At 38.7% G+C, this 25,661-nt stretch overlaps 1 protein-coding gene across 3 annotated transcripts in view; it reads right to left on the bottom strand.

The window, feature by feature from the left end:
* LOC106071514 (serine/threonine-protein phosphatase 2A regulatory subunit B'' subunit beta-like) overlaps positions 1-25,661 on the bottom strand; it is a 123,405-nt gene that overhangs the window by 34,600 nt on the left and 63,144 nt on the right. For 2 of the 3 annotated variants that reach the window (XM_056011860.1, XM_056011859.1), the window contains one exon: positions 1,201-1,432. In XM_056011860.1, the coding sequence (XP_055867835.1) occupies positions 1,201-1,432 (232 nt within the window). Of the gene's footprint in view, positions 1-1,200; positions 1,433-3,194; positions 3,616-25,661 lie in introns of all 3 variants that reach the window. The other variant, XM_056011861.1, reaches the window with a different exon arrangement.

Below are 25,661 nucleotides of genomic sequence, written 5' to 3'. Positions count from 1 at the left end.
CCGATGATAACCTGATAGCTCTGCCCCCCCCCCCCCCACCCCGGGGGCCCCGGAATGTGAATACTTTTTTTTTATTTTTGCACAAAAGAGAAGTGTAACAAGACGAACGGATGGCTGCCTGGTCGTGCGGGTTTGCGCGCTGGACTGTCGTTCAGATTTATCGACGGTCGAGGGTTCAAATCCTTCCCGCTCCCATCCCCCGTCGTCCTGCGGGAGGTTTGGACTAGGAAGTAAACTATCTTCAACTCTGAAGGAACATCCGAAACACGTAAAACATTTTACAAACATTTTTACGAATCGCGATGTTTTGCTTCCAAGCACTGGAGTGAGTGTATAAGAGAGTGACTTTGCTACAGTCACACTAGAGCAGCGGTTCTCAACCTTTTAGGCTCGGCGACCCCTTTTTTTACAATCCCCCACTGTGCCGCGACCCCCCCCCCCCCCACAGCAATAGAAGAATAAACAAAAAAATCCACTTTTTCAATGTTCTTAGGCGACCCCTGTCAAATCGTCAATCGACCCCCAAAGGTGGACGCGACCCACAGGTTGAGAAACCCCTGCACTAGAGCGACTAGACTCGATCTCTGTAAGTCTCAGTAAGTCTCAAATTAATGTACGCCACGTGTAAGAAAAGCTAAGACTCGGGGAGCTGGTTCTGTCCGAAATGGGAAGGTCGCTGAAGTGTCAGACACTCGACTGTGTCTTAAAGCAGATTGAAATGTTTAAACTGAGTCTCTTCGAGTGGATCTTACTTCTGTGCACAACCAAATCTCAGATACAACGCATATGTAACAAGCCCGAGAAAGACGAACGGGCATATTCTGAGTAACTGAACAGAACACAAAGGGAACACTAACAAGACACTGAATTCGAACATTAGAAAGAGGGGGAAGTGGCTGAATGGTAAAGCGCTTGGCTGCTAAACCGGGGCTCCCTGGTTCGAATCTTGATAAACACTGTGATTTTTAATTTCGGGATTTTTAGGATGTCCAGCCAGCTCTAATGGTTACATGGCATTTGTTGGGAAAAAGTGCTGGCCACATGACACCCTCGTTAACCGTGGGGCACAATACAGATTACATTTACATCATCTGCCCTATAAATCGTAAGATCTAAAAGAGAAGTTTACTTTTTTTTTTACACACAAACCCAAAACTATTCAACAACCACTCCACCAAAATCTTGCACAGATGGTCTCACCTTTATGTAATAGAAGTCTAGCGTTCGGTGTTGGGGGCTGTGGGACTTCCTCTTCTTTAGCGACCACCTTCCTGTTTGTCGGGTACACATCAAGGCCAGCGTTCAGGAGGTTGTCTCCGTTGTTCGGAACGATGGCGTCTTTACTCTGTCGCTTGAGAACCTCCGGGACATTCGCTGGCGTCACCCCAATGTGGTTACCCACCTCTTTGTCCTTGTTAACGGAGAGGACTGGCTGAAAGAAGGAAATGACATGAAATGAAGAGCTTGGCAGAAATGACTCAAAACATCGCAAAGACAGATTAAAAGGAAATTTGCCGCCTAGCCCATTGAAAATCTCTCTAGTGGTTAGTCTATATATCAGTGTTTCCCAAACTTTTGACCTATGTGTACCCCTTTTATAATTCTTGTAATTATGAGTACCCCCCCCCCCCACCTCACTTTAATTTATTAACAGAACATAATAAATAGGTATTTAAGAAATCAACATAGTTATTGAGGTGCAACGCGTACCCCACTTTGGGAAACACTGCTATGTATCATAACAGACATTTTTTTAAAACTTAGATCTACAACTGAACATATTCTGCACCCAGCATCACTAATCATTTATAGGCTCTGGACCTCTTACCGAACAAATTTTTACAGAAGGTCGAACTTGTTACTATATATAAATGTTCATCTTGGAAGAGTTAAAATGTCAACATTATCAAAACGTGACACAAGACTGTGTTACTAGAAACTTAAGAGGAAATGTGCTACACAGGACTGTTTTAGTAGGAACTTAAGAGGAAATGTGCTACACAGGACTGTGTTACTAGAAACTTAAGAGGAAATGTGCTACACAGGACTGTGTTACTAGGAACTTGGCTACAAGAAAATGTGCTACACAGGACTGTGTTACTAGGAACTTAATGGATATGTGCTACACAGGACTGCGTTACTAGGAACTTGGCTACAAGAAAATGTGCTACACAGGACTGTGTTACTAGAAACTTAATGGAAATGTGCTACACAGGACTGTGTTACTAGGAACTTAATGGAAATGTGCTACACAGGACTGTGTTACTAGGAACTTAATGGAAATGTGCTACACAGGACTGTGTTACTAGGAATTTGGCTACAAGGAAATGTGCTACACAGGACTGTGCTACATTGCACTTTCATCGTTCCCTACGTTACAGCATCCAGCGACGTCAGTCTCTAGCAAGCATATGAAAGGTGCTCCTCTCTATTCACTACTGTCATCTAGATACACACCAACGGACCTTATTCACCAATCGTAAACAAACAGCATTTAGCCACGTGATTCTATATATCTTCTATACAAATTATGTAATCCATAGTGGCTGTCACGTGATACGTATTTTTCACTGTTTTATCAATATTATGACGTGGCTAAATGTATTTATTTACGATTGGCGAATGAGGTCCATTGTATTATTATCTCCATATAAAGCGATACAAAGCTGTCCATCAAGATGACAGTCAACAAAACAAAACTATTGGAGAACATTGCCAGTTTGCAGCACTAAGGGTGTACACTGTACACGATACATTATACAATCAATGCTCCGTATTAAGTTTCACAAATGGAACGGCTTTTAAACGTTTAATATTATAAGGCTGGACTACCAGAACACTATGTTAGACTGACCTACACTTCATAAACATGTCTAGTCCTAGCTCCTTAGATCAACTGGTGTTAAACCTTATTGGCCTTGGGACTATATCGCAGCAAAAAATAAATAAAAATAGTCCACTCCCAAGACACTGACCTTCTGCGCCTTCATTATGCACTGCGGGCCGAAGTTCGAGGGGCCGGAAAATACTACATAAGGGGCGGATAATACCAATATTTGAAGAGTCTATTTAACCGAGAATAGCGTAAATCTATAAAGAGGGACCTATTTTCATTTTCATTTTAAAGTACATCTTGCATGCGAAATGAATTCTCTCTCCCAAACCTTCGCTACAAATAGGTCAGCGGTTCTCACCTTTATCGCCTTGGAGTGACCACACAGAACACAGCTGAAACACTCTAACCCTGCTATTTTCCTGGCTTTTCTGACAGCCATAAACAGAGAAGAGAAAGCGGTGCGCTCTCGCGAAGGCATTGAGAGGGAGGCGTGTGCACCGAGGCTCAGGTCTGCCCCTCCCACCTCTTGTGGCGACGCCCTCTGCTCCTGGCACCACTCAGCGCATGCAGGTCTTCGACGAGATCCCCCAACGAGTTTGGGGCGTTGGACGGCTCCCAAGACACGTCTTTGACGACGCCATTACCCTGGCGCACAGTTCTTTATACCATCTATCAGAATTATATCTCCATTACAGAAGCGAACGAACACTTTTTAAAACTCCACAAGAAAAAAAACAACAGATATCGGTTTCACTGATGGCTCCTGTATAGTCCACACACTAGATTGGAAAACAACAGGTATCCACAACTTAAATGCTTAGATACGATATCAGGGCTAAGGCAATGAAACTAGAAGAACGCAATAATAATATTCCAAACAAAACAACCAAACACACAACCACAACAGTAATCATAAAGCTATAAAACAACCAAAAAGGAAACTAAGATGCAATTAAATAAACTGATTAAAAATAGATCTGACGTCATGTCCTGTTTGAATGGCACAAACTAAAACTCGCCCAGGAGATAAAATGTAAAATGTTTTACTTATTTCGAATGTTCCTTCAGAGTTGAAGATAATTACTTCCTAGTCCAAACCTCCCGCAGGACGACGGGGGATGGGAGCGGGCAGGGTTGGAACCCGGGACCATCGATAAGTCCGAACGACAGTCCAGGGTGCAAACCGCACGACCAGGTAGCCATCCCCTTCAGAGGTTGCAATCTATGGGGCAGATGGCTCTCATGTTTGTTTGCACGGCGGTTTACGAGCTCATCGTGTGGCCAGCATAACGACACAACGGCTTTCGCAAACTAATGTCAGGTATTACCTCAGGAGAGTCCAAAAAAATCCAAGTCTTCACTAAGACTCGAACTCGAGAGCCCGTAGTTCATAACCCAAACGCTTTGACCACTCAAAAACGCCACATTAACTTGCACAACCAATCCAATTTCAATGTCATTTCGTTACTTCTTGTGTAATTTACAAAACTAAACCAGTGTGGGGAATTGTGAGGTGTGCAGTCTCGAATAGTTACTGACAGACTAGTATGCCGATGTAACAAAGAAATAGTACATTCCAGTCACTATTGGATTCTGTTGAGAGATGCGTACATTAACTGAGGACAGAAGTTTCTCAAGTTGGCAAGTGTTTCAAGATCAGGCTGTCAATAGTGAACGAACGGAAAGAGATGAAGTGGTGTGAGAGACACAGAGAAGGGGGGAATAGAGAGAGAGAGAGAGACAGAGAGAGAGAGACAGAGAGAGAGAGACAGAGAGAGAGAGGGTAGGAGGAGAAAGAGAGAAAGTGAGAGAGATGTTTGGTAAGGACCTGAAGACAGCAATGAAAACTTTTCCCCTACCCAAAAGAGCTTATATAATGGAAAGAACCGCACAATTACTGCCACATATCTCAATGCTAGGAGAAGGGGAACAAAGAGAAAAAGAGAGAGAGAGAAGGGAAGAGAAAGAGAGAGAGACAAGGGAGGAGCCAAAAGAAAGAGACGAGGGAGAAAGAGAGAGAACGGGAAGAAAGAGAAAGGAACGGGAAGAAAGAGAAAGGAACGGGGAGAAAAAGAGAAAGAGAGAAGGGAAAGAAAGAGAGAGAAGGTGGGGAGAGGAGAGATAAGAGGAAGACAAGAGAGACAGAAGTGGGCGAAAGAGAAGAGGAAGAAAAGAGAGAGAGAAGTGGGAGAAAGAAAAGAGGAAGAAAAGAGAGAGAGAAAGAAGTGGGAGAAAGAGAAAAGAGAGAGAGAAATGGGAGAAATAGAAGAGGAAGAAAAAAGAGAGAGAAGTGGGAGAAAGAGAAGAGGAAGAAAAAAGAGAGAGAAGTGGGAGAAAGAGAAGAGGAAGAAATAAAAGAGAGAAGTGGGAGAAAGAGAAAAGAGAGAGAGAAATGGGAGAAATAGAAGAGGAAGAAAAAAGAGAGAAGTGGGAGAAAGAGAAGAGGAAGAAAAGAGAGAGAGAGAAGTGGGAGAAAGAGAAGAGGAAGAAAAAAGAGAGAGAAGTGGGAGAAAGAGAAGAGGAAGAAAAAAGAGAGAGAAGTGGGAGAAAGAGAAGAGGAAGAAAAGAAAGAGAGAAGTGGGAGAAAGAGAAAAGAGAGAGAGAAATGGGAGAAATAGAAGAGGAAGAAAAAAGAGAGAGAAGTGGGAGAAAGAGAAGAGGAAGAAAAGAGAGAGAGAAGTGGGAGAAAGAGAAAAAGAGAGAGAGAGAGAAGTGGGAGAAATAAAAGAGGAAGAAAAAAGAGAGAAGTGGGAGAAAGAGAAAAAGAGAGAGAGAGAAGTGGGAGAAATAGAAGAGGAAGAAAAAAGAGAGAGAAGTGGGAGAAAGAGAAGAGGAAGAAAAAAGAGAGAGAAGTGGGAGAAAGAGAAGAGGAAGAAAAGAGAGAGAGAAGTGGGAGAAAGAGAAAAGAGAGAGAGAAATGGGAGAAATAGAAGAGGAAGAAAAAAGAGAGAGAAGTGGGAGAAATAGAAGAGGAAGAAAAAAGAGAGAGAAGTGGGAGAAAGAGAAGAGGAAGAAAAAAGAAAGAAAAGTGGGAGAAAGAGAAGAGGAAGAAAAGAGAGAGAGAGAAGTGGGAGAAAGAGAAAAAGGGAGAGAGAGAGAAGTGGGAGAAATAGAAGAGGAAGAAAAAAGAGAGAAGTGGGAGAAAGAGAAAAAGAGAGAGAGAGAAGTGGGAGAAATAGAAGAGGAAGAAAAAAGAGAGAGAAGTGGGAGAAAGAGAAGAGGAAGAAAAGAGAGAGAGAAGTGGGAGAAAGAGAAAAGAGAGAGAGAAATGGGAGAAATAGAAGAGGAAGAAAAAAGAGAGAGAAGTGGGAGAAAAAGAAGAGGAAGAAAAAAGAGAGAGAAGTGGGAGAAAGAGAAGAGGAAGAAAAAAGAGAGAAAAGTGGGAGAAAGAGAAGAGGAAGAAAAGAGAGAGAGAAGTGGGAGAAAGAGAAAAGAGAGAGAGAGAAATGGGAGAAAGAGAAGAGGAAGAAAAAGAGAGAGAGAAGTGAGAGAAAGAGAAGAGGAAGAAAAAAGAGAGAGAAGTGGGAGAAAGAGAAGAGGAAGAAAAAAGAGAGAAAAGTGGGAGAAAGAGAAGAGGAAGAAAAGAGAGAGAGAGAAGTGGGAGAAAGAGAAAAAGGGAGAGAGAGAGAAGTGGGAGAAATAGAAGAGGAAGAAAAAAGAGAGAAGTGGGAGAAAGAGAAAAAGAGAGAGAGAGAAGTGGGAGAAATAGAAGAGGAAGAAAAAAGAGAGAGAAGTGGGAGAAAGAGAAGAGGAAGAAAAGAGAGAGAGAAGTGGGAGAAAGAGAAAAGAGAGAGAGAAATGGGAGAAATAGAAGAGGAAGAAAAAAGAGAGAGAAGTGGGAGAAATAGAAGAGGAAGAAAAAAGAGAGAGAAGTGGGAGAAAGAGAAGAGGAAGAAAAAAGAGAGAAAAGTGGGAGAAAGAGAAGAGGAAGAAAAGAGAGAGAGAAGTGGGAGAAAGAGAAAAGAGAGAGAGAAATGGGAGAAAGAGAAGAGGAAGAAAAAGAGAGAGAGAAGTGAGAGAAAGAGAAGAGGAAGAAGAGAGAGAAGTGGGAGAAATAGAAGAGGAAGAAAAGAGAGAGAGAGAATGTGGGAGAGAGATAGAGAAGAGGAACAAAAAAGAGAGTGAAGAGGAAGTAAAGAAAGAGAGAGAGAGAGAGAAGTGTGAGAAAGAGGGAAGAAACTGAAAAAAAAAAGTAATGAGGACACACAGATCTTAACTCCAGTGTGTCAATCTTTCAAAGGCTTCAAGTCTCTATCCCAGATCTCATCAGTTCTTAAGAAAACAATACGGCCGGAAACAAATTGTTTATTTTTCAGTTTAAAAAAATACAAAGAATTTTTTTCTTTCTCAACCTCTGTCTATCGTCTCCAGTATGTGCAGAGCTCAACTTTCACTAGAAGTAACAGAAAGTCTTTTCAAACTTTTCAAAAGCCTTCCAACCTTTTAGATAAAAAAGGGGATGTCTCGCTTTCTGCAATTCATTAACTTCCGACCTTAAGACATCATTCAAAAACTGGCACCAGGCCATGAATTCAACAGACTACTCTTTTCAGTGCTACGGAATCAACGTCACAGATTTCGAACCAAAGATTCAATCCAGTGCGATGCTGCTTCTGCAGAGTTGCCCAAGGGACGTCACTCTTAGAAGATCACATTCCATAGAGTGAGCTAACAACGTGGTCAAAACATAGACTTTAACGATGTGTGCTTGAATGGCAAAAACCGCTTGCAACCTACCAAGGGGGCTAGAGTTCGAATCCCGGCTCGATCTATGTTGTTTGATAAGGGCCTGAAGACAGCAATTAAAACTTTTGCCCTATCCAACAGAACTTATATAATGGAAAGAACCGCACAATTACTGCCATATATTTCAATGCTGAGAAATGTATTTCCTTTTTTTATACAAAACAAATTTAATTAATTACCACTTATTAATTAACTAATTGGTCTTTTTAAAATTCATTCTTGTGTTGTCATCCACAAGGAATAAGTGTGCAAATCTTCAACATGATCCGAGATTGGGAATCGGGAGAAGTAACGTGCACAAGACGCAGATAAACGGAGTGAGTTAATATAAGCTTTGTGTCAGGGGGAGGTATGGCGAGAGTGAATATGTTACTTTGATATTTTGGTGTGATAGTTATATCCCCTTGTTTATGTACTCCCAGGTTATGAATGTGAATAGTCTTGCACGTGCTATGAACTGAATGGTTTAGTCTTCCTTGAATGTGCGAGAGAGTGAGTTAGTGAGGTCTCCTCCCCGGTCCAGGAAGGTTAGACGGTCGCTTCCTGGACTGGTGGTTGTGCATTAATATTTATTCTTGTTGATGTCATTATTTGTGCTCTATCGGATATTAAAGTATTATCTGTATTTCCAGGGATAGCTAGAGTTGAAGTGTGTTTAGTAGTAATTGTTATTAATAGTAATATTTAATTGTAACGCCCTAACGAGCCAAGCCAAAGCAACAACAAGAACCCCGACAGTTTCTAAAAAAATAGGTAGAGGAGTGATTCCCCGCCCCACCCTAAATCATTTCTGATCTATTACAAAGTTGTACTTTAACTTATATACTAATAGTACATAGTATTATTGGAGGCGCGGTGGCTGAGCGGTAAAGCGCTTTGTTTCCGAACCGGGGACCGGGGTTCGAATCCTGGTGAAGACTGGGATTTTTAATTTCGGGACCTTCGGGCGCCTCTGAGTCCACCCAGCTCTAATAGGTACCTGACATTAGTTAGGGAACAGTAAAGGCGGTTGGTCGTTGTGCTGGCCACACGACACCCTAGTTAACCGTAGGCCACAGAAACAGATGACCTTTACATCATCTGAAGGTCTGAAAGGGGAACTTTACTTTTTTTTTTTTTTTTTACATAGTATTATCGAGAACTCAGTTAATAAGAAAGTATAGTTGATTCGCTAGTGAATCAGGCCAGTGCTGGATCTTATACTTCAAATCTGTAGAGTTTTCACGAATCTTCTACTAGGCAACTAGTCAACAACACAAGTATCACTGCCAGATACGTAGTAAAATAAAGCCAAAATAAAAAAAAAGCCTACGATACGATATGTATCGAAAGTGAGACTAAATCTGGCTATCTCTAGTAAACACTGCTGCGTGGGGGAGCCCGCATGTTTTTACAGGAGTTTAAAAAACAACTTCAAAGAGTTCTCTCAGCCCGTGTAAGGTTTCGCCTGGCTGTTTCGTTCGTATCATTTCATCTCTCCATTAACAATGCACAGATTCCTCTCTCTCTTACCTTTCTTTCTTCCACGCCACCCGTAGCTCTCAAACTCTCTCAAAGTTCTGTACCTTCTCGTGACTCTCAACAATACACAACTCTCCACGTCTCTCTCTACTAGTCTCTCTCTCATTATCTAGTATATACAACGAATTTATTTATTCTCTCTACATGTATATACATATAACATGAAATTTAGGAACTATTTTTGTGTTATCTATTTATCTTTCGTCCCTATGAACAAGTCATTTACAATACTCTATCTATTTGACTGTATATATATATCTACTTGACTCTATCTATTTTACTATATATATCTACTTCACTAAATCTATTTTACTATATATATCTACTTCACTCTATCTATTTTACTATATATATCTACTTCACTCTATCTATTTTACTATATATATATATCTACTTCACTCTATCTATTTGACTATATATATATATATCTACTTCACTCTATCTATTTTACTATATATATCTACTTCACTCTATATATTTTACTATATATTGTCCCTCTGTTACTGTTACAGCTAAACACTTTCATTTGCAGCAATTGTTGCAGTCGGTGGTTCCTGCAGGTGTTGTTACTCAAGATGTTAGGTGGATATGTGAATCGTTTTACTCTCCCCCCCCCCCCCCCCAAGAGTCACTGCTATTTTTTATAGAATGCAGGATTCCGCACTTTGCCGTTAGAGTTAGAGAGAGAGAGAGAGAGAGAGAGAGAGAGAGAGAGAGAGAATGGGCGAAGGAGCTAGATCTATCCCTTTTTGTATCGCTATAAACTAAATGAAGTACAAGGCTGTCCGCGCTGTTCTCGGGTACAGACAATGTTCTAACACTGTTCCTTGAATCAACACTGCCTCTCTGTTACACGCAATGGACGACTTCGCTACAATAAACACCGTGAAATATTAGTCAGAGGGTGTGTGTGTGTGGGGGGGGGGTGCTGGGTTGGGGGGCGGGGAGGCGTTATATTTCTACCTGGGTACTCTCAGAAAAAACTGTGCCATGCGGTGATGTAATTATCTGTCAAAACAAAGGGAGACAAGGTCTCCAGGTGCAGGACAACTATGTTCCACATCCTGTAGAGAGGCGAGCTGAAATCAAGTTCAGAGTCAAGAACGATTAGGACACAAATAGAATGACGGCTTCTGAAGACGGTATGAGCGCCCCGTGTGCTGCAGGCGCCACGAGGGTAGAACCAGTTACCCGTGTACCAGTTTTCAAAGTGAAAAAAAAAATAATTAATTACACATGAAGAGACATTCCTCCACCCCATCCCCTGACACAATCCAGCAACTTTGAAGATACCAGAGTCGCAGATCAAGGTGAAGAAGTTTTAGATAGGCAAAATGTCCAAGGTGGAGAAGAGACGATCTAGGTGGAACAATCTAGCTGGAAAGAATGATCTAGGTAAAGAAAGTTATCTCAAACATTTTTTTCACCCATGGACACCTTAAGGACCCCTCAGTGAAAAAGCAACACAAATGCATAATATACAAGTTTCAAATGTAAAAATAATAAGAGAAGATCTAGGTAGAAAAATCTAGCTGGTAAGAATGATCTAGGTGGAGAAAGTTATCTAGGCAGAAACAATGATCTCGTTAGAATGATCTAAAAGGAGACATTAATTAATTGGTTAATTATTTTTTATTGATTCTTGTTTTGTTGAAAAAAGTGTACCAAATTTCTAATTCATTGAGAATGGTAAGTGGAAGAAAAAAACGTGTACGAATTTTGTACCAGACTGATAGACAAAGTCACAAACAGACAGACAGAAGGAGTGAGTTGATATAAGCTTTGTTATAATAATAATTTTAAAAAAGTTTGGCGCACCCAATACCCAAGTATATATAAAAAAAAGTTTCAACCCTGCCATGACTGTTTTAACCCAACCTTTTTTTTTTTCAGGTCTACCTAATACAGAGCACAGATCATTCCTTGTTTGTAAGTCTGATAATCCTCTAAGTATTATCCCGCAACGTTATAAAGAACAGTGTAAAAAAAACAACAGTTAAATGAAAGAACCGGCGCCCCTTGCGCTAAGCAACGAGCTCAACCTCCACTGCTGAAACCCACAGCCAAGTCCCACAAGGTAATTTAATTAGCAACCAGCAGCAGACAAGCAAAGACCAAAATCCACAAAGTGAAACCAAAGATTCCACAAAGATTTCTTCCGCAAACATCCAATCGCTAGAATCAATCCAAAAAAAAAAAAAAACGCAGAACAAGGAATGAACAAATATAATTTGGTAAAATGTGTTTACCCTGAGAGTCTGGGAAAATAAAAGTAGACAAAAACCTGTCAACCTTGCCAACAATGATAAAAGACAAATCATGATTATAGACAATGTTGAAAAAGAAACAATGTTGAAAAAAGAAACAATGTTGAATTATTAACGCTGTTGAAAGACGAACACTATTGGAATATCAACGATGCTGTAAAATAAGGAAATGTTGAACTAGTAACAATGTTACAAGACAAATTTGTAAGATAGCTTGAAGTTGTGACAGCGACAAATGTTGGGATGACTTGACAGTGTTGAGACAGTAGCACTTCATTCTAGTACTTGAAAAATTAAATTAAGTCAGCTAGATGTCGTTGTGTGTTCCAAACATCCAGACACTTCTATTTCCTAACATACGTCAATTCTATTTCGTAACATTCGATCACTTCTATTTCCTAACATTCGATCACTTCTATTTCCTAACATACGTCAATTCTATTTCCTAACATTCGATCACTTCTATTTCCTAACATTCGATCACTTCTATTTCCTAACATACGTCAATTCTATTTCCTAACATTCGATCACTTCTATTTCCTAACATTCGATCAATTCTATTTCCTAACATTCGATCACTTCTATTTCCTAACATTCGATCAATTCTATTTCGTAACATTCGATCACTTCTATTTCCTAACATTCGATCTCTTCTATTTCCAAACATTCGATCACTTCTATTTCCAAACATTCGATCACTTCTATTTCCAAACATTCGATCACTTCTATTTCCTAACATTCGATCACTTCTATTTCCTAACATTCGAGCACATCTATTTCCTAACATTCAATCACTTCTATTTCCTAACATACGTCAATTCTATTTCGTAACATTCGATCACTTCTATTTCCTAACATTCGATCACTTCTATTTCCTAACATTCGATCACTTTTATTTTAAAACATTCGATCACTTCTATTTTAAAACATTCGATCACTTCTATTTCCTAACATTCGATCACTTCTATTTCCAAACATTCGATCACTTCTATTTCCTAACATTCGATCACTTCTATTTCCTAACATTCGATCACTTCTATTTTCTAACATTCGATCACTTCTATTTCCAAACATTCGATCACTTCTATTTCCTAACATTCGATCACTTCTATTTCTAAACATTCGATCACTTCTATTTCCTAACATTCGGTCACTTTTATTTCTAAACATTCGATCACTTCTATTTCCTAACATTCGATCACTTCTATTTCCTAACATTCAATCACTTCTATTTTAAAACATTCGATCACTTCTATTTCCTAACATTGGATCTCTTCTATTTCCAAACATTCGATCACTTCTATTTTAAAACATTCGATCTCTTCTATTTCCAAACATTCAATCACTTCTATTTTAAAACATTCGATCACTTCTATTTCCTAACATTCGATCTCTTCTATTTCCAAACATTGGATCTCTTCTATTTCCAAACATTCGATCACTTCTATTTCCTAACATTCGATCTCTTCTATTTCCAAACATTCGATCACTTCTATTTTAAAACATTCGATCACTTCTATTTCCAAACATTCGATCACTTCTATTTCCTAACATTCGATCTCTTCTATTTTAAAACATTCGATCACTTCTATTTTAAAACATTCGATCACTTCTATTTTAAAACATTCGATCACTTCTATTTCCAAACATTCGATCACTTCTATTTCCTAACATTCGATCACTTCTATTTCGTAACATTCGATCACTTTTATTTTAAAACATTCGATCACTTCTATTTCGTAACATTCGATCACTTCTATTTCCTAACATTCGATCTCTTCTATTTCCAAACATTCGATCACTTCTATTTCCAAACATTCGATCACTTCTATTTCCTAACATTCGATCACTTCTATTTCCTAACATTCAATCACTTCTATTTCCTAACATACGTCAATTCTATTTCGTAACATTCGATCACTTCTATTTCCTAACATACGTCAATTCTATTTCGTAACATTCGATCACTTCTATTTCCTAACATTCGATCACTTCTATTTCCTAACATTCGATCACTTTTATTTTAAAACATTCGATCACTTCTATTTTAAAACATTCGATCACTTCTATTTCCTAACATTCGATCACTTCTATTTCCTAACATTCGATCACTTCTATTTCCTAACATTCGATCTCTTCTATTTTAAAACATTCGATCACTTCTATTTCCAAACATTCGATCACTTCTATTTTAAAACATTCGATCTCTTCTATTTTAAAACATTCGGTCACTTCTATTTTAAAACATTCGATCACTTCTATTTCCTAACATTCGATCTCTTCTATTTTAAAACATTCGATCACTTCTATTTCCTAACATTCGATCTCTTCTATTTTAAAACATTCGATCACTTCTATTTTAAAACATTCGGTCACTTCTATTTTAAAACATTCGGTCACTTCTATTTTAAAACATTCGGCCACTTCTATTTTAAAACATATGGTCACTTCTATTTCCTAACATTCGGTCACTTCTATTTCCAAATATCCGGTCACTCATATTTCCAAACATCCGGTCTCTTCTATTTTTCTAACATCCAGTCACTACTATTTCGATGTCTAGGTTTATAAACCCAAACTAAATATAAGACATCGAGGTCATTTATATCCAACAATTTTAAAAAAAAGCGTTTTTGAAGTGTGTCTTGTCCAAGTACTCGAGTACAGGGGAGAGCCTTAAAACCATACAGCAAGTGCTAATAGTTTCAACATACCAAAAACTAATACAGCAGCCATAAACTGTGCCATGGGATATTGCCAAAAAACCCAGACTTGGCCAGAAAATAAACCCATCCAGTCTGGCACTATAACTGAAACTTCATCAAACAAAAGGGTAACATGCAGACATTGCAGATAACAAACATACAAACACACGTTAGCCTACAAACACAAACCAAACTAGTGTACAAGTCGCACTTCGTATTTCCCCAGAGGTGAAAGTTTCAGTGTATGAGCCTGTACGAGGCATGTTTTGGATTAAACTCTTTTCCTTTCTACACAAATAAAAACATTTTTTTTTTGGGTGGTCAAGCCAGAACAGGTAACACATACACACACACACACACTCGCACGCACTCTATCACACAGTTACACACTCACAAACAAGCGCTTTCACACGTGAACGTACGCACATAGTTATCACACACACTTTCTCACTGACACACAAACATAATCTCTCACTTTTACTTACACACACAATCACTGTCTCTCTCTCACACACACACAACTTTAATCACGCTTGAGGCTCTGCGCAGATGACGATATAAAATATTTTTAAAAAATGAGCATAGGGGGAGGGGGGCTATATTCAAAGAGAGAGAGAGAGAGAGAAAGAGAAAGAAAGAGAGAGAGAGACAGAGAGAGAGAAAGAGAGAGAGAGAGGGAGGGAGAAAAAGAGTGAGAGAAAGAAAGAGAGAAAGAAAGAGAGAGAAAGAAAGAGAGAAAGAGAGAAAGAAAGAAAGAAAGAGAGAGAAAGAGAGAGATAGAAAGAGAGAAAGAGAGAAAGAAAGAAAGAAAGAGAGAGAAAGAAAGAGAGAGAAAGAGAGAGATAGAAAGAGAGAAAGAAAGAGAGAAAGAGAGAGAAAGAGAGAGAGAGTAAGAGAAAGAGAGAGAGAGAGAAAGAGAGAGAAAGAAAGAGAGAAAGAGAGAAAGAGAGAAAGAGAGAGAGAGAGAGAGAGAGAAAGAGAGAGAGAGAGAGAAAGAAAGAGAGAAAGAGAGAGAGAAAGAGAGAGAGAGGAATGAACTATACGAGAAGGTATAAAAGAAATCTATTTTACACATTTTGAAGAATCACGTTTCACTTTTCACCCATGTACCAGACAGATTTATTAAAACACCTTTGAATCAATTAGTTTGGATCAGTTAATTGAATTCAATTTGTAATAGATCTAGACTCAAAACAATAAACATTAGATATATATTTTATTTTTACCAATTGTTTTTGTTCAGCGCAATTTCATGCTTTTAGCTTTCTCAATGCGCTATGATCCTATCACTTACCCGGACCAGTTGGGAACAAAAGAGGGTCGGGGTCGGGGGGGGGGGGGGGGTGCGGGAAAAAAGGGGGGGGGGGGTTGGGGAGAAATTACAGTGATCGTTTTTTTAATGCATTTTATAAAAAAAAAAAAAAAAAAAACGATTTGCATTTGAACTTAAGGGCTTAAGCCTCCTCAAGCTATTGCTCTGACAGATAAGTCTAACCACTGTGGCAGAGAAGTGCTTATGAAAGTCGAAGGTTTTATAGTTATCTATTGTTAACTTTCAAAAGACCTAGTTCTCTACAAAATGTATAAAGGGGACTAATTCAACTTACACCACCAAATCAGTCAAGTACAATTTCTTTCCCCTTGTTCGACAGCAAACATAATAATGAATTACCAACAGCTAGTTAATTAATTAAGGGGCGTGGTTGCTGAGTGGTTAAACGCTTGGCTTCCGAACCTAAGGGTCATGGGTTCAAATTTCGTTAAAAACTGGGTATTTGAATTTCGGGATTTTTAGGGTGCCCCTGAGTCCAGCCAACTCTAATGTGTACCTGACTTTAGTTGGGAAAAGTAAAGGCGGTTTGTCATTGTGCTGGCCTTACGACACCCTCCTCGTCAACCGTTGGCGAATGAAACAGATGAGCGTAGCATCATCTGCCCTATAGAGAGCATGGTCTGAAAGGGGAACTTTTACTTTCATGTAGATTTGACCCCATGTATAAAGATCTGTAAGATATATAGCATAATTTATTACAGTTAAGGTTAAGATTATCATCTCCCTTTGTTGTATGCTTGTTTGTAGGCGTCATGTATTTTCGTAACAAAAAAAAATAAATGTGATGAATTAGACAAATCCTTGACGTAAGATTGTCTGCATGTAGGTACAAGTAAAGCGACCCCTCCCCTTCTCAAGAGCACCACCTCTGCCACCTGCCGGTGAAAAAGATTCAAACCGCCGACACGTGACCAGGGGCAGACCCGCACCTGTCTGCCCACGACGGGATGATCTACGCAACAGGAAATAAAGATCTTCGCGCGTTTACTTGTTGGCTGTATCGAGTCCGCCCCCCCCCCCTTTCCTCTCCGATTGAGTGGTGAGTACTGTAAATGTAAGCAGATAACAGGTTGACCTTTCACAAGAGATCTTGACGGAAACAAGGTACAAACTCAGATACCAACGTGTGCAGGGGAGAGTAGCCCGTTGCAGTGGTGCTCTCTTAAATTGAGGGGAAATAACTCATTCGTATCAAAGATTCAGAAGAATAACTCGTAAAGTATCAAAATCCGGGGGAATTAGTGTTACTGGGTAGCTATTAAAGATAAAAGAGCAGGGAAGGAGTAATAACTAAATATCTAAGATCCATGAAAATAATTCCTTTATTTTTTTTTCAAGAAACAAAGAACTTAACAATTAAATGAAAAAAAAAAACTATTAAAAGATAAAGCTGAAGCGAAATAAATACGGTGATATCAATTAGGAGAAGTAATGCACTGGGCATGGCTGTCTTATGTAATAACCATTACTCCACATAACACAAAAGAGACCCATTACATTCTCACGCAGATAAAAGAAATCTGGAACTCTTTGCTTGATCTGTGTTGCTCCCTAATTAATAAACAACAATAATATTTATATAGCTTTACATTTGCAGGGAAATCATTCATGCCACATTAAAGCTTTACACTTGAGTGTTGCTATGGCTGCAGTATACTGGTACTGCATTGTTATAGAAAATTGAACATCGCAATTGTCTCCATATAAAGTACTGCATTTTTTTCTGTTCTTATATTCACTATTAATCTTGTCCATGTAGAGACCCGAAAAAGACCAAAAACTCTCCTTATAGAAGAAAAACTATACAGAGATGTCTGATCTGAAAACCACTTCGCAGTTTATCTAAGATATTTGACAAGTCACCAGGACCCAACAATGTAACATTGAGAACACAGAGGCAGAAAGAAGATTATGTATAAAGATGAAGGAAGATTATGTATAAAGATGAAGGAAGATTATGTATAAAGATGAAGGAAGATTATGTATAAAGATGAAGGAAGATTATGTATAAAGATGAAGGAAGATTATGTATAAAGATATTTCTTATTGGTTAAGCGCTTGGCTTCCGAACCTGACGTACTGGGTTCGAATCTCGGTGAAGGCTGTGATTCTGAAATTCCTGACTTTAGTTGGGTAAAGTCAAGGTGTTCGGTCGTTGTGCTGGCCACATGACACCCTGCTCGTTAATCGTTGGTCAATGAAACAGATGAATATAGATCGAAGAACTTTTTTCTATTTAAAGAGATACATCTTTGTGAAGAACAACATGTTGTCAAGGCTCAACTGATGAACTTGATACATCTTAGTGAAGAACAACATATGTTGTCAGGGCTCAACTGATGAACTTGATACATCTTAGTGAAGAACAACATATGTTGTCAGGGCTCAACTGATGAACTTGATACATCTTAGTAAAGAACAACATATGTTGTTAGGGCTCAACTGATGAACTTGATACATCTTAGTGAAGAACAACATATGTTGTCAGTGCTCAACTGATGAACTTGATACATCTTAGTGAAGAACAACATGTTGTCAGGACTCAACTGATGAACTTGATACATCTTAGTGAAGAACAACATGTTGTCAGGGCTCAACTGATGAAGTTGATACATCTTTATGAAAAACAACATATGTTGTCAGGGCTCAACTGATGAAGTTGATACATCTTGATGAAGTTGATACATCTTTGTGAAGAACAACATGTTGTCAGGGCTCAACTGATGAAGTTGATACATCTTGATGAAGTTGATACACCTTTGTGAAGAACAACATGTTGTCAGGGCTCAACTGATGAAGTTGATACATCTTAGTGAAGAACAACATGTTGTCAGGGCTCAACTGATGAAGTTGATACATCTTTATGAAAAACAACATGTTGTCAGGATTCAGCTCATATTTGTGTGTGTGTGTAGAGTCCTTAAGAAAATGAATCTTTCGGAAAGAGACATGTTTCTCCCACAAAGAGCCAGACATGCAATCTGAGCACGCAGTCCTGTCACGTGACTACAATGTCTCATAACGTACAAAAAGTTTTGGTCAGACCAGGGGCTCCCCTCCCAACCCCCTTCCCCAAAGCATTCATCCACAGTTGAACATCTCAACATCTTGCCTGTACTTCAGATAGCTCCATTAAGGTATGTCCACTTATCAGACAGTACATACCTGAGGTCTACCACGCCCAGCCTGGGGGGGGGGGGCAGATTTAAAGTAGATAGGTCAAAGTATCGCACACCCTCTCCCCTCTGCTGTCCACAACATTGGCTACCTTTTACACCACACCCTTCCCCTTCCACACAACTGATAACAGTCAAGTGTGAGTAGATTCCGTACATAAACATTCCTTCTTGCAGCTATAAATAGCCAGTGGGCAAGTTCCTGGGTGTCCAGGTGTACGCGCTATCTGTCAACTGGTCTATAAAATCTCAACTCAAAATATGTATATCACCTCCCCGGAATGAAAATAATTCAGTTATAACCCTTTGAAGTGTGGGAAACAGTCATGAATGTGGTCTCCGCTTTAAAGAATATGAAAATTTTTTATGATAAAGCTTGTAATGATTTTGCGAATTTATTTTTTTTACCATAGTATTGCTAGGTGCTTCTGCGCTATGTCTTATGTAGGTAAGTCAAACGGAGGTAACTCTCAACGAAATCAAATAGCACAGTCGAAAGGGCAACAACAGAAGATAGTCGACGCTGATAGCGAAAGTCGAAGTTGAATAAGAACGAAGGGAACCGTCGAATGTGTCAATCGAAATCTTTACTTGAGTTACTATAGCCGGCACCTTCGACATAGGTCACGCTATAGCCGACCTTACTCTAGGGCTGCCACAAGTCCTCCGTGTTTACTACCTAAACCCTAGTCTTGTGGTTTTTTAATTCGTCGCGTCATTGTCTCAAAGTCAAAACTTTCCCTTTTTATGTTACAAGTAATTCCCCCCCCCCCCCCCGCCTAATTCCTAATCCTAAGCGCCTAACAGTATATTGCAATATCTAGTTCTTTCTCTAGTAGCTAAAAGTATTTTTTTTATATATAATTTAGTTGGCAAGAGTGATCTTGCAATATGGCGTCCTTCCCATTGTTTAGTTTTGTCTATTTATATCCAAATCTCTGCCAGTGTTTCTCTATTCATTTTCTTACTTTCTCAATAACTTTCTCCCTATCGCTTACTCTTCTTTGACTTTCTTCGTGTATTTCAAAGAATGTAAATCACATGTAGTAAACAAAAGGTCTGAGATTTTAAACTTTGTTTTTGTTTGCCAAGTTAAAACAAGAAAACATTTTTTTTTATAAAGATAATACCTTCTTTATAGAACTTTTAGAGCGATTATTTTTCTCTTAATCACTAATAAATGTCAGATTTAAATAACAAAAAAAAGTAACATTTTTTACCCCGCTACGTCCCCACCCCCCTTCTCGGAGAAAGAATCCTGATTTAGCGAATGTAACAATCTACTAGACTTTATACAATTCCAAGAATAGACCTTTAGATCTAGACTTAGAAGACGTTGAGCAACATTTTTTAAAGAATATCGTTAGAGCCGTTTTCGAGATCCGTGTCCACCCACCCAGAAGTTTTCACGAAGTTACGAGTTCTGTAAAAAAAAAAAAATAGGACATTGAACAAAATATTTGATTCAAACAAGCTTATACATATATATCGTGGTCGAAGATGAGCACATTTCTTATTTCCTATGGACTCGAAGATGGCTGAAAAGTCCAAACCTCACTTTAAAAAGCCGGCCGCATATGTGGCATGGGTGGGTTAGGTCAGTTGCAGATAGGCTTGCTTCTTCTCTCAGCTTTTTGTTAGTTCGGCGCTCTTTCGCACGGGCAACTCTTCTTGCTTAATATCTTGAGACTCCGAGACTCACAGCTTCACGCCATGAGGAGCGAACGAGAGCTAGTGCTTCCCAGCCGTGAATGTCCATATCGCATTCCTTGAAGGAGCTCTTGAGAGTGTCTTTGTAGCGCTTGCATTGGCCTCCCTGGGAGCGCTTTCCTGCACACAACTCTTCGTACAGAGGTCGCTTGGGAAGGCGACTGTCTAGCATGCGGACTACGTGTCCCGGCCCATCGAAGTTGGGACCTTATACCTAATGGCAACAGTTATCTTCTAATCTTGTTATATCTAGGTTGACTTATTTAGTCTGAATGCTACACATGTAAGTATCTTTCACATCTCTCCACGTTCTATATGTCCAAGTGAGGGTTCCACGACAATTCGTTCACTGACATTTCGTTCACCGACAAATCGTTCACGACTTTTCGTTCACGCGACTATTCGTTCACCAGACATTTCGTTCATCCGACAATTCGTTCACGCGACTATTCGCTCACGCGACTATTCGTTCACGCGACATATCGCTCACGGACTATTCGCTCACAGACAACTTGTTCACCGACAACTTGTTCACCGACAGTTGGTTCACGACAAATCGTTCACGCGACTAATCGTTCACGCGACTATTCGTTCACGGCACGGACAAATTGTTCACAGACAAATCGTTCACTGGATAGTAACATATTGTTAATATATTCTCGTCGCGTGTTTAATTTTTTTTACATTAAAACGTTTGTAGCTATTATTTCCAAATGCAAAAACAATTCTATAGAGATCAGGTCAAATCCGAGTTTCTTTAATTTCGTTGTTGTTGTTGATATTTTCTTAATGAGGACAGTATGTGATAAAAATTATACTTAAAATAAAAATAAATAAATAAATAAGAGATCTTACAAGCTAGCTGAAAAATTTTAACGGGCCCTCACTTTACTATAGGTAACATTTTTACTTTCACCTTTAATATACCTTTACACCCCCCCCCTCTTTTTTTTCATCTACCGGGAATTTACCCATTCATCTGGATACTCTAGTTAACACCTAGTTGAGTGCTAGACAGACTGGCTCCTCTGGAAGTCATAAAACTTTATTGGACATTGCCTATACACATGTTCAATCTGTTAACATTGAAAATATCTACTAGACACTAGTATAGTACTTTCCATCAAGTTTAAAAGAAGTTTTATTTTATTTTTATTTTAGTTAACTTGTTTCTATATGTGACCACCCATTGGTAGACTAATTTGATTGCTTGGACTTCAATAACAAATTTATTGAAACAATTTTATTTTGTTCTATTAAATTGCGATAAATTTATAACTTTTTGATAGGGAACCAAAATATTTCCTAGTGTTGTAAATGTAATTTTTTTTTTCTAGATGTCTTAATTGATAAGTATTAACCTTAGATCTGTATCTAGTATGTGACGTTCAGAGTTGAACAGTGAAACCATGTATTGTACCAAATCTAGTACCATTGTAAAAAATCTAAATTATGTCTCGTAAAAACACTGACAGGATTGTGGAAAAAATACTAGTGTGTCTGAGCTAGCCAAGAAAACCAGTAACCAGAAACCAGAAATTGAGTAATTGGTTAATATGCATGACTGAATGCATGACGCGTAGGACGTAATCATCTTCTTTTTTTGAAGAAACGTCTGTATTATATAAGATAAGATTTGTTTTTGTTAATAAAATATCAATAAAATGGGTATGTTAATTATACATCTGGACCGCTATTAAGAAGATAAGTAAATATGGGTAGGGCGAACAAGACTACAAGAGTGTAAAAGAAGGCCTACATGTTGAAAGTAAAAATGTTACCTATAGTAAAGTGAGGGCCCATTTAAATGTTTCAGCTTGCTTGTAAGATTTCTTTTTTCTTTTAAGTATAATTTTTTATCCCATACTGTCCTCATTAACAAAATATTAACAACAAACAAATAAAAAAATTAACAAAGAATTTCGGATCACGCCCGACTCTGGCAATTTTTTGTTTTTTGAAATATCCAGTGAACGATTTGTCTGTGAACAATTTGTCTGTGAACGAATTGTTAGTGAACGATTAGTTGCGTGAACGATTTGTCGTGAACCAACTGTCGGTGAACAAGTTGTCGGTGAACAAGTTGTCTGTGAGCGAATAATCCGTGAGCGATATGTCGCGTGAACGAATAGTCGCGTGAGCGAATAGTCGCGTGAACGAATTGTCTGGTGAACGAAATGTCTGGTGAACGAATAGTCGCGTGAACGAAAAGTCGTGAACGATTTGTCGGTGAACGAAATGTCAGTGAACGAATTGTCGTGTCCCCCCAAGTGAGATCGCAGCCGTGAAAATGTCATCATCTCAACCTCGCCGTGGCACACAACTCTCAGCAGACGACATTAAAACCTCCGAGTTCCCTTCTCTCCCCTCGCAGACAGAGTTATCTTAAACGGCAGAAGTGATAGAGTTATCTGCCCCTCCCAATATACAGACATCATTGGCGGGCCCTCTATCAGCGATGTTAAAAGAGGCGGGAAGATAGCAGTGAAGATTTGATAACTTGTGTACGCCCGACTGGAAGTGGAGCACTCAAGATTTGATCGGTACGCCCAACTAGAGGGAGCCGATGGCTCAACATGAAGGTTCTCTAGAGCTCCATAGTCTTCACATAATGATAATTTTATAAATTAACTAGCCGGATATGACCCGCGTTCAGCAGGCCTTAGTTTGGGCATTACTGATCTAGTGGATAGGATTTAATTATATGTCAAACACGGCGAATGTTCCTTTACATTTTTTTTATTTAACAGACATTTATTTAACAGATATCTAATAAAATAAAATACTGTGAAAACGTTTTTTCCCCCATTTGTTAAAAAGCTTCGTTTTTTTTTTTTACTACAGATAAATATAGGTAGTTTTCTTATTTTTACTCCCCCCACCCTAATTTTTTTTCAGGTTGTGGGAGGGACATTAAACATACACTACGCTCTCCGCATTGAGCCAAGGAACATTTATGCCAAGTTTTATCAAGATTGGTCAAACGGTTTTGATTTGTATTTGGAATTTTGAACACGCATACATACACCTTACATTCAAGTATATATATGTAGATGTACTATAGACACTAGCGCTCAGGCGTGATGGGGCACCTTTGTTTGAATAGCAACACGGAGTTGTAAATAATCCATAATTTATTGGTCACACTGGATCAGGAGAGTTAAAAAGCACAATGAGCTCTTCCAGTATAATCACACAATATAAATACATTTATCTTATCTTATAAAATACAGACGTTACTTCAAAAACAAGATGATTACGTCCTAAGAGTCATGCATATTAACCAATGACCTAAATTCTGCCAAGTCACTGGTTTTCCTGGCTAGCTCAGGCAACCCATTCCATGCTCTAGAGGAGCATTTGTACCAATATGTCCTAGCATATGGAAGGTGAAATGTGCCTTTATCTTTGTGTCTTCCTGAGTATTTTATTACATTCTTTTGTATTTGAAGATTATGGTTCAGTGTTTTATGTATAATTGCTACTTTACTTTTGAGTCTTCTGTCCTGAACGCTTTCTAAATTTAGTGATTTTACTAAAGGTGTTACTCGAGTCAACTGTGATTATTCATTGGTTATGAATCTCACTGCTCTATTTTGTGTCTGTTCCAGTTTCTGAATGTTTTCTTGAACAATCCTACGTTGAAAATATTGAAACAAACGAGGAATGAATAAAACTGACTCCGAACATTCTCATCTCCCTTTTTCATACTTTTCGATCTAAGTTTAGATTTAGAAAATGTGTTAACAAATCTAGAATCGGGTGCAATATTAACTTTTGTCATTAATTATTTTCCCTGAGCTATTAATTAGCTAAAATTCAAATATCTGTTGTTTCATCGGATGGCCATGTCACGGAAAAACTTTCGTAGCTAGTAGCAAAGTAGATGTAATCAAGAAGCGTGACAATTGTATACACAATTTAGTGTCTACGACAGTGACATCGACAAAAAAAAATACTGTCTTACTAGAGACTGCCTAATGTCTGTGTTCTGCCAGCAAACTTTCTATCATCAAACAGCATAGGGCCTTAACAAGTCTAAATATGATCCTGCATCTATATTATAAAACATTATTTTTTTCACCAATGTGACATTGTGATTTAGAATTTGTATTTATTGACGACTTTATAAACACTGTTATATGCCAGACAGAGGTACAAGTTAGTGGAGGCCAAAAGAAAAAAGGCGAAGCTAATTGGAACATACCTGGCATATCAACAAACAATAGTGGCACGTCATTTCTGCATCTTGATCGAGCAGCTGGCCAGGTTTGGGATACAGATCTAGGACTTTTTAATTTATTTTGAGGGACAGAAAGAGAAAGAGGGAGAGAGAGAGAAGGAAGGAGAGAGAGAGAGAGAATCAGAAAGGGAGAACGAGAAAAAGAGCAAAAGAGAAAGAAGGAATTTAATGGAATGATAGAGAATGGAAGAAAGTGATTGGACCAAAACGCGCCGAGCACGCCAAAGTGGCAGAAAGCTGGGCATTTCAAAACAACAGTACTAATAATTAACGAAATAAAATCAAGAAGCCAACACAGAAATAACTCACATCACAAGTCCTTATATTTCTTTATCAACGTCAAGCAAGTATTCACTACTTAAACAAAAACATGATCACCTTCCAAACAACACAGAAATAACTGATATCAAAAGTTCTTATATTTCTTGATCAATGTGACAAACAGTTATATGAATCAAACAAAAACACGAAGGTAATCTACCTTCCAACGGACTTACACGAAAATTAGCACACCTTTCTCATTGCTCATAAAAATGTTACGCCTCCTCTTCCCCCCAATCTCCAGCATTGTGATGAGCAGTCGAGGCGAAGTGTCAGGTTTTCACACGTAAAAATAAACATCTCCAAGCATATTCCCCAGTTGAATGCCTAGAGTCAACAAGACATCGGGAAAACCCGATGTTACAAATAACAAATATATTTAACGGGGTATGGCTGTTACTCTAGCTTGTTACGTTCTCCGAGTTGAGATGTTACGATTTCCTGCTTAGTTAGTATACTACGTTTACACAGCCAACACGAGGATGGATCACTCTGTAACACAATCGTTATACATAACAAGAAAAACATTTTAATTTTTTTTTACCACAAAGCTTATAATTAAGTGTAATTGAATCAATTAGTTTGGATCAGTCATGAAACTCTATCGGCCATAGACCTAGACATAATCAATCTGCGCGATTAGAAATAGTTTTAACAATTGTTTTCGTTAAGCTTTTACTTTTCCCAATGCGCTATGATCCTATCACTTTGCAGGACCAGTTGGGAAAGGGGGGAGGGAAGTAGGGGGGTAACTTGGTGAATGTTTACATGATCGCTTTTTAAAGGCATAAACAAAAAATGTT

The sequence above is a fragment of the Biomphalaria glabrata genome, chromosome 15 (genome assembly GCF_947242115.1).
Source record: "Biomphalaria glabrata chromosome 15, xgBioGlab47.1, whole genome shotgun sequence".
Taxonomy (NCBI): Eukaryota; Metazoa; Mollusca; class Gastropoda; family Planorbidae; genus Biomphalaria; species Biomphalaria glabrata.
The sequence above is the reverse complement of the archived record's forward strand: the minus strand, read 5'-3'. Positions and strand labels throughout refer to the sequence as shown.